Source organism: Podarcis erhardii (assembly GCF_964252035.2).
Source record: "Podarcis erhardii genome assembly, chromosome: 9".
NCBI lineage: Eukaryota > Metazoa > Chordata > Lepidosauria > Squamata > Lacertidae > Podarcis > Podarcis erhardii.
The window spans coordinates 7,148,784-7,159,131 of NC_138512.1; the positions used below are offsets into that span (position 1 = coordinate 7,148,784).

The window sequence follows — 10,348 nt, forward strand, 5'->3', positions numbered from 1 at the left end:
TGCCATGCACTTCAGCTTCCCTTCCTGGGCCCACAGTGGCAGGCAGGAGCTGCAAAAAGCAAAAGGCTTCCCTTCTGTTTTTGAAAAAGCTACAAAGGGGCTGCGTGACAGTCTACAGGTACCAGCTGCACAAATATAAGTCAGGAGACACCTGGATTGCTAGTAGTAGATGTGAAAAGGATCTAAGGGTCTTAGTAGACCACAAGCTTAACACGAGTCAACAATGTGATGCAGCAGCAGCAAAAAAAGCTAATGATATTCTAGGCTTCATCTATCGAAGTATAATGTCTAGGTTAATGGGAAGTTATAGGACCACTCTATTCTGCCTTGGCCAGACCACATCTGGAATACTGTATCCAGTTTTGGTGCACAATTTAAGAAGGATATTGAGAAGCTGCAATGTATGCAGAGGAGGGTGACCAGGATGAGAAAGGGTCTTGTGGGGAATGGTTGAGGGAGATGGATGCGCTTGGCCTGGGAGGGAGGAGACTGAGAGGAGATATGGTGGCCATCTTCAAATGGCTAGGGGGCTGTCACACGGCAGATGGGGCAGGCTTGTTTTCTCCTGCTCTGGAGGAGGACCTAAACCAATGGATTCAAGAAAGGAGATTCCGACTAAACATCAGGAAGAACTTTCTGACAGTAAGAGTAGTTTGACAGACTCCCATGAAAGGTGGAGGTCTTTAAACATAGGTTGGAGGGTCATGTGTCCTGGATGCTTTAGTTGAGATTCCTGCATTGCAGGGGGTTGGACTAGATGAACCGTCAGGGGTCCCTTCCAACTCTACAACTCTATGATTTACCTTTCCCCCTTTTCAGAACTGACATTTCTCAAGAGATTGGACTGCAATAGCCTTCACCACAGTGCTGCAGTCTTTCCTATTATTTCATAGGCAGGTAAACTACTTGATCTGCCCTTATGCTGGTCTATGACTGTAATAAAAGATTTAATTGACTGATACCTGATCTGCCCAAGACAGTCATTTGGCAAGCTCTAACACAGCTTTCTGCCAACCTACTACCTGCAGGTGCTTTTAGACTACCACTCCCATCAGCCCTGACCAGCTGATGGAAATTGCAGTCCAAAACATCTGCAGGGCACCAGGTTGGCAAAGGCTGCACCAATGGAATCCCTCAAGGGAAGTGCCTGCTTCCAGGACCACCAACAGTCAACCCGAGTGGCAGGGGTAACAACCACTATTACTGACCTGCTTGAGCTGCTCATCCAGCCTCCAGGCCTGCCTTCCAGATGATGAACCACAAAATGAAGGGTTGGCAGACTCATTACCCTGCTCATCCTTTCCCTGCTGTCCCCGCTGCCCCCCTAGAATAGGCAGAGGATTAGAGGAAGAAGCCACTCTTTGGTTGTGGGGGACAACTTTGGAAGCATGAAAATACTTCAAAGCGGAACATGACTCTTTCCCAGTTCTTGGTGCATCATCCTCAAGGTCACCATCTTCCAAATCTTCTTCTCCTCCCTCCTCTTCCTCCTCCTCCTCTTCTTCTTCTTCCTCCTCCTCCGAGTTCATACTGCTCTGATCAAATGTCTGGGCAGCCCCAAGCACAGGTGGGACTCGGGCAGAAGGACCAAGGAGGGGGCCACCTGGAGCCTTTCCAGATGTGGCACCGAGAGCAGCTTGCTGCACCGTCAGCTGCTGGGCATAATGCAGCTGGGTTTCCCTCATCTGCCTCTGTTGCCTCTCCCTGGAATCCATCTGCAGAGGGGCTGCTTGCTGTTGCTGCTGCTTCTGCTTTTGCAGCTGCTCCACGACAGCCTCCAGTTTCATCCTGCTGTTAACATGGCTGCGATAAGATGAGAGTTCTGCTGGAGAAGACTCCAGCCAAAGCCTTTGGAGAGTAGTGGAATCTGAAAAACAAATATTGACCTGTGTAAGCTACTTGCCGCTGTCCTCCCACCAGGATTCCTCCCACCAGGACAAGAAGAAAAAACGCAAAGCTCATATTCCCCCGCCCCCTGAATGAGAAACCACGCCATTCAGTTCCAGATTTCACTGCATATTTGGCACCTTTTCATTTACAACTCCTCTCCCTAATGAAGTGTAGCCTCTGAAGCAGCTTCATGATCTGTGCAAAAGGAACATCCTCCCATCTTGTCAAATTTACGAAGTATTTGAGTGTTAGATTTTAGCCTATTTTTATTAAGTCCATACCTCTTGTCATCTCTCCACAATGAGACCCAAAATACTTAAATTTTGCACAATTAAAAGCAAACAAAATCCAATCCAAGCAGTAAAAAGCAGCACTGAGACCTATTTAAGTACTCAGAGTCCTATCATGAATCAAGTGCCCCAGATGACTCTTTATTCAGAAGCTTGTTTGCATACAAAATAAACCTTTTCCTTTGCCTGCTATTTTACTATGGACTGATCTGATCAGTCAATAGTATTTAAGGAACATAAGAAAATCTGGAGCTTTGTTTGTATGCATTGGCAGTCAAAACCCAGGCAGGAGCCTTTTAGACTCAACGAGGGGCTAACAGGGGCTGTTTTAACTCTCTCTGTTCCTTTTCTCCAGCATCCAGTTATGTCAGTGCATCAGATTAGGCTAGCCAAAGCCAGCGTGGTGCAGAGTTTGGAGTATGTGCCCAGAAGTGAGGAGGCTTGCTTGGGTACAATCCCTTACTGAGCCACAGAGCTCCCTTGGTGACACTGGACCAGTCACTATTTTGCAACCTAATCAATCTCACCAGTTTAGGATAAAATGGGAAGGTGGGAAGAACACGCGTCACCCTGAGCTCCTAGGTTGGAGGATGGGATAAAATGTCATAAAACAGATACTGCTGAATTCCATTTGCTAGAAACCACCGGAGGGGAGAGTGCTGTTGCACTCAGAACCTGCTTACAGGCTTCCTACAGACCTCTGGTTGGTGATTGTGAGAGCAGGATGCTGGACTACATGAGCCACTGGCCTGATCCAGAAGAGCTCTTATTATGTTTTTAAACAAGAAACTACAATTGCATCAGTTTCGATTAGATCAAAGATGTGGAAACATCCTTAAGGTGATAAGGCATCCGACACAAGAGTTTGTCTGCACACTCTGAATAGGGCCAGTTTCATTTTTTTCAGCAGCTTATTGTTTACGTGGGACGCGGGTGGTGCTCTGGGTTAAACCACAGAGCCTAGGACTTGCCAGTCAGAAGGCCGGCGGTTCGAATCCCCGCGACGGGGTGAGCTCCCGTTGCTCGGTCCCTGCTCCTGTCAACCTAACAGTTCGAAAGCATGTCAAAGTGCAAGTAGATAAATAGGTACCGCTCCAGTGGGAAGGTAAACGGCGTTTCCGTGCGCTGCTCTGGTTCGCCAGAAGCGGCTTCATCATGCTGGCCACATGACCCAGAAGCTGTACGCCGGCTCCCTCGGCCAATAAAGCGAGATGAGCGCTGCAACCCCAGAGTCGGTCACGACTGGAGCTAATGGTCAGGGGTCCCTTTACCTTTACTTATTGTTTATGTGACTACTGTACATGCTATGGAAGTGAGAGCTGGACCATAAAGAAGGCTGATAGCCGAAGAATTGATGCTTTTGAATTATGGTGCTGGAGGAGACTCTTGAGAGTCCCATGGACTGCAAGAAGATCAAACGCATCCATTCTTAAGGAAATTAGCCCTGAGTGCTCACTGGAAGGACAGATTGTGAAGCTGAGGCTCCAATACTTTGGCCACCTCATGAGAAGAGAAGACTCCCTGGAAAAGACCCTGATGTTGGGAAATATTGAGGGCACAAGGAGAAGGGGACGACAGAGGACGAGATGGTTGGACAGTGTTCTCGAAGCTACAAACATGAGTCTGACCAAACTGCGGGAGACAGTGGAAGACAGAAGTGCCTGGCGTGCTCTGGTCCATGGGGTCACGAAGAGTCGGACACGACTAAACGACTAAACAACAACAACAACAACAACAACAACAACAACAACTGTACATGCTAGGGATTTCACTACTTTTGTATTCACACAATTATATACCCATTTGGACTCTGTCTCCAGTTGCAAAACTGTTGCAGCAACAGGCCCCTCATTCATACAACTTGGGAAGCAAAATGTGTGTGAAAACTGATTTGGGGGGGGGGGGAGAAGAGGCGAGAGAAAAGCCTCAGCACTATCAATCAACAGGGCAGCAACAACAGGGTGCCAAGAAAGAGTTCCACTCTCCCTTAGCAACTGCCCCAATAATAGTAAGACCTGCCTCACAGTTTTGGATGAAGGAAAATACAGCACAATAGCAACCTGTGAATATCAAATGGTTCACAAGATACACCAAGAAAACTTACAACTCGTAATTATGTGATCAACTCTCCTCAAGGAAAGTTACCTCCTGATAACTAAGAACTAAGCTAGCGATTGCAGGTTTTAAATGTAATAGTGGTCCTGGTGAGATCTCTTCTGTACAAGGGTAAACATAAGGTAGACATGAAGCCCCTTTCCCTGTCCCCTACTGTAGCTGTGCCTAATACACATAGTTGAACTAAACGTATTATGCTCCCATTTTCTGCAATACTTCAATTTTCTTCCCCATATCAAATTTTACATTAGAAAGTATAAGAGGAACGGCCTGCCAAAAGTGCCATATGCAATGATGGCACTTAATGAAAAAATTCACCTCCCAGTGTGAATTTTGTACACATCATTTTTACAAAGGCAAGAAGGATAGTCAGGAAACAGAATTTTAATATACAAGAAGGCAAAAGGCAAACAGCAACTGAACAAAGTGTTGACCCTTTACTCCTCCAGCCCCCGTCCATCTACTGATACTTTAAAATAAACTTGCTTCTTTTTCTTACCCTCTTAAGATTGTATTCTGACATTTAGCAAAATAACTTCTCTCTAAATGAAAGAGGCTATTTTGCTAAGACTAAGTATGCAGTTTCAAGAACAAGTAGAACAAGCCCATATCTCATTTTGGAGAACACCAAACAACCAAAAGAAGACCAAGAATTTCCAGTGTGCGTCTCAAATGTTCTGCTAAGCTACAGTAAATCAAAATCAAACTAATCCCTTAGCTATAAGTCAGGGAGAAATGCTCAAGAGCTCATAGTGCAATCATCCCATCAATCCCAACCCCATGCTTTCAGTTAGATTAGAATGCCACAAACAATCTTGTAATGCCTGAGCTAGTACTTGACATACTGTTTACATACTGTTTATAAACTGCAAGGACAACTATGGATTTTGGATAAAAGAGCTGTGACATCTATAAAATCTCTACTTTACTTGGAACATGCTTTAAGGACATTACTGTAAGTTGTTTACAGTGCCTCAGGTGAAGATCCACAAAAGAACAGACAGGGAACATGTGCTACAGGTCCAATACTATAATTCATGACCTGGTATTCTCTTGCTGTGTCCAGTAAACACTTCAGGTGTGGGAACATTTGCTGTGCTCTCTTTCTGGTTCCTGCAGGTCTCACCCAGGTCCAGAACAACTCTACTTGGCAGGTTCCAGCAAGACGGATGCATCCTTGCCGAAGGCTACAATTAGACATGAATGCAAAACCCTACCAGCCTCCAGTGCCAAAGAAAGGGACCTGAGCAAGGGCAGCCACACCTTAAGTATTCAGGCAACCATCAAATCCCTATCATAGCAGTTCAGTCCTGAGAGTGCTTCCCCCAAATTTCAATGTGCACAATCAATTTCAGATTGCATGTGCTTGCCATACCCTTTGTTTCATTGAAATATCCCTGTCCCCAGCAAATACAGGTTGGATTTGGTGTCCATTTGTGGATATCCGATTGCATCTGCGTTTCAATCTTTGAACAGTATCTGTGCACTGACTTTAACCATGCTTATGTGCAGAGTAAGCCCCACCAAGTCCTGCATCCTGATATAGGTACTTCAGATTGCAGCCTTAAAGGAGAAAGAAAAGCCTGCTGACACCGTACCACCACTTCTTCAGGGTATACAATGCAAGACCCTAAAGATCAAGATACACTCCCCAATATACTAAAAAAAAAACCCCTCTGCACAATGTTCTGAGAAAAACACAACCAACATCACTGCCCATTCCAATTAATACTCTAGTATCATCTATGTGGGGACACAGGTGGCACTGTGGGTTAAACCACAGAGCCTAGGACTTGCCGATCAGAAGGTCAGCGGTTCGAATCCCCGCAACAGGGTGAGCTCCCCTTTCTCAGTCCCTGCTCCTGCCAACCTAGCAGTTCGAAAGCATGTCAAAGTGCAAGTAGATAAATAGGTACCGCTCTGGCGGGAAGGTAAACGGCATTTCCATGCGCTGCTCTGGTTCGCCAGAAGCGGATTAGTCATGCTGGCCACATAACCTGGAAGCTTTACGCCAGCTCCCTCGGCCAATAAAGCAAGATGAGCGCCGCAACCCCAGAGTCGGCCACGACTGGACCTAATGGTCAGGGGTCCTTTTTCAGATATGTGTGTACTTGTTTCCATCACTCACATCCCCTTCTTCACGTAACACGCAATCATATTGACTACTAATGATGAATAAAAATAAGAAAATTCACTAACAGTACACATTTTCTACAAATGTGTATGTTCAAAAACAGCAGCTCACAGCCAAAACAGTACTAAAGAGCTTGGCAAAACTAGTGCTTTTGTCAGTGGGTACTCAAGGGTGTGCAGTACCGGCGTGCGCACCCCCACCCACTTTCTCTCTCTTTTGTTAAAAAGTGTTGCACTTACTGCAACAACTTCTTGGTGAGTACCAGCCCCTATTTTTCGGGGGTTGGGGGAGCACTGGGTAAAAGCACACCTGAAAAAAATATAATTGGGGGTAAGAGTCACTGCTGCTTGCTGGAAATTGTGCTACAATGGGGTTGGATGTACACATAACTAGGCTGCTCTGATTTTAGGTGTCCTGGTAGAAAAAGCCCTGTTATTCTTAACCTTTTTCCCTGCCTTCTCTCCTATAGTAAGCTTTACCCCCATCTGATGAATTAATGGTTTGTACTGGCACAACCAGAGCGCTCAACAGTCACTTCTCCGTAGACTTCTCTGGGCTGCACCTATCCTAGCTTCTAATCACAGAAGCTTTATAATGTTATAGGTCTATAAAATTATGGCCACAACTAAAAACAGTTCTCTCACCCCCTTGGCACTAGATCCCCAGTGGAATTGAATCTGTGGCAGCAGGTTCAGGATATGGTGCATTCAACTGAAGTAGAAAACACAACTGAGCATCCGGAATTCTTCAACTTCAAACTGTGGCAATGGTGAAAGTTTGCACACTTCCCTTCCTAGAAAAGGCATTTCTTACACCCTCTGAAGTTCACTACGAAATTGTATGCTTTCCACACACAGAGACACAAACCCTCTCAGAGAAAATAAGTCCCACTGTAATAAATAGGGGGGTTACTTGATTCGGGTGCAGGATCTCTTTTAACTTAGCTCTTTTTTACACAGACTATAGAGAACTTTCTTATCCCTCCTCAAAAGTGGCTCCCGATAGGAACGACTGTTCAAGTCAGTGGGAGGTGGAGCAGCCCAAAGGCGCCCCGCGGCCCTTCCTCGAGAGTAAGACCGCGCAGCAGGGTGGGATTCCTCTCAGTCAGGGTCGGGGGAAAACGCCTGGCGGAGGGTGCAGCTCCTGCCCCGCCGGAGCGCGCGGCCTGAGGGCCCCGCCACGGTCCTGAGAGAAGCCCCGCCGAGACCGCCAGGTCGACGCGCGCCCGGAGCCACCAGCAGCTGCCCCGCCGGCTTACTCGCGAGGAAGCCCCTTCTCGCCGGGCGGAGGCAGCGCCCAGGCGCTCCCCGGAGCCAACTCCGCGCCTCACGAGCGGCCGCCGCCGCCCGCCGCGCCAACTCCCGCAGCCCCGCCACTCCCCTCACTCCCACCCCCGCCGACAGGCCGCCTCTTTACCTCAGCGCGGCGACCTCAACAGCCAGGCAGCCCAGGAGGCAGGCAGGCAGGCAACCGCCCGCTCCGGCGGGGTCTCGCGCGCAGCAGCAGCAGCAGCAGCAGCCGCCGCCTCAGCCGCGCCCCCAAACACCCCCGCCCCGTCCCGTGGTCCCTCCCTCCCTCGGCCGGACCGGAAGCGGAGGACACAGGCGGTGCGGGGGACCTGTTTGTCAGAGCACCGGAAGTAGCGTCACCAACGGGGACTCGGGAGGCGAACAAACACTTCCGGGTTGGGGGGAAAAGACGGTTTTTTAAAGGATTAAATGAATAACAATTAAGATAATCGGGGGAAAGAGACGGTGGGAGGCCCGTTAGGGTAAGTGGAGGTTATTCCAGGGAGAAGCTCCCCCCTCCCTGCAAATGGAACGGCTCGAGAGGCGCGTCACGCGACTCCGGAGACGACGCTCTGTTCCATTTCCCTATGGCTCGCTCTCCGATACTCTCTGGCCCTTGCCATCTCTATGCCTCTCCCGCCATAGAGACGGCAGCTAGAGTGACCCCTGCGGCCATAGACGGGACACCCGACCGGAAGTTTGGACTAAAATTTGTAGAATGTTTGCTATTTATTATCTCTGCCTGAGGGTTTTTTTTGTGTAATTATTCTCTGTTTCCACAGGAAAAAAGTGAGGGGAAAGGAAAATGAAGGTGGCACTCAAAAGAAAAAGAGGGAAAGATCTGCACCGAGGACTCAACCATAGAGACTGAGAGTGCGGGGCAGGCGCCTCTTTTTGCAAAATCACCATAGCAACCGATAAGAAGCGGGCCGAGGGAAAGGGGCGGGGCCAGGGAGTGGACGGGCGGGACTCCATGATCAACAGCCAATGGGCGTCAGGATGAGTCCGTTCCGGGAAATATGAACGGCTAGTGGCGCAGCAGCTTTGATAGCCGCTTCTCAGAGGTAGTGCGCACGCGCGCCAGTAGCTCTTCGCTCTGCCTGGAGGCAGAGCGCCTGAAACTCGCACTTGGAAGGCTGCGGGTTCGATCCCCAAGAGGGAGAGAAAGATATTAGATTAGATAAATTTATTGTCATTGTCCGTATATACACAGTATACACAACAACGAAAATCAAACACCCAAGACCGGATTCACATACACATTTGCACGTATCTCCAACACTCTCATCCTATTCAGACATAATCTATTAAAACATACATAATTCAGAATATAACACAAACCTATTAGAAGCATAGCATAACCTAAAACCTATCTCATTCCTTACTACTCACTGCTTGCTATTTCTTACAACTGGCCCTGAGATCATTATTTAGTGCAATCAGAGCTCTTGGATAGAAACTATTCAGAAGGCGTGTGGTTCGTGTTTTCATTGTCCTGTATCTTCTGCCCGAAGGCAACAGTTCAAAGAGGTTGTGAGCAGGATGGGTGGGATCTCTCAGGATATTGTGTGACTTCTTCAAGCTGCGAGACGTGAAGATCTCATCCAGGGTTGGTAGTTGGAGCCCAATAACATTCTGGGCAATTTTAATTATTCTCTGTAAAGCTTTTTTATCCATTCCAGAGCTGCTCCCATACCACGATAATATACTATAGGTTAAGACACTCTCAATGGTACTATGATAATAGGACAGAAGTAGGTGCTGAGATAGATTCAATCCTCTGAGCATTCTTAGGAAATACAACCTCCCCTGCACCTTCCTCACAACCATATTAATATTTGCAGTCCATGAGAGGTCCTCAGAGATGTAAGTGCCCAGGTATTTAAAACTACCAACCCTATGCGATGCTAAAAGGCCCGGCACGGAGGGTAGCTAGGATCAGCCGGTGTTTGCAGCCAGCATGTTGTCCAGCTGATTCCTGCATTGCAGGGGGTTGGAATATTGACCCTGAAGGTCTCTGACTGTAGGACTCCCGCCGATCATCTAGTATTCCAATACCCTGAAATGCAGGAATCACAATACTGTTGTTGTTGTTTAGTCGTGTCTGACTCTTCGTGACCCCGTGGACCAGAGCACGCCAGGCACTTCTGTCTTCCACTGCCTCCTGCAGTTTGGGTCAAACTCATGCTGGTAGCTTCGAGAACACTGTCCCACCATCTTGTCCTCTGTTGTCCCCTTCTCCTTGTGCCCTCCATCTTTCCCAGTGGAATACAGGGTCAGGTTTCAGGTGCTGGTTTTAACCTTTAAAGCCCTATGTGGCCCTCGTGTTATGGGACTGCCTCTCCTGGTATGCCCCATGGAGGACCTTACAGTCCACAAATAATAATATCTTGGAGGTCCCGGGCCTCAAGGAGGTTAAACTGGCCGCAACCAAGGCCAAGGCATTTTCGGCTTTGGCCCCAGCCTGGTGGAATGCTCTATCACAGGAGACTAGGGCCCTGTGGGACTTGACATCCTTCCACAGTGCCTGCAAGACAGAGCTGTTCCGCCTGGCCTTCGGTCTGGGCCCAGTTTGACCCTATGGGACCCTGTAAGTTACCTCTTTGGCCCTTTTATCGGCTCATGTGGGG

General features: G+C 48.2%; 1 protein-coding gene across 2 annotated transcripts in view; it reads right to left on the minus strand.

The window, feature by feature from the left end:
• ARID3B (AT-rich interaction domain 3B) overlaps positions 1–7,974 on the minus strand; it is a 57,224-nt gene extending 49,250 nt beyond the window's left edge. The window contains exons 1-2 of one of the 2 annotated variants that reach the window (XM_081876301.1): positions 7,846–7,974; positions 1,209–1,867 (exon numbers count right to left, since the gene is read on the minus strand). In XM_081876301.1, the coding sequence (XP_081732427.1) occupies positions 1,209–1,787 (579 nt within the window). In that variant the 5' untranslated portion in view covers positions 1,788–1,867; positions 7,846–7,974. Of the gene's footprint in view, positions 1–1,208; positions 1,868–7,687; positions 7,711–7,845 lie in introns of those variants that run through there. The other variant, XM_081876302.1, reaches the window with a different exon arrangement.
• Between the last annotated feature and the right edge of the window lie 2,374 nt (positions 7,975–10,348).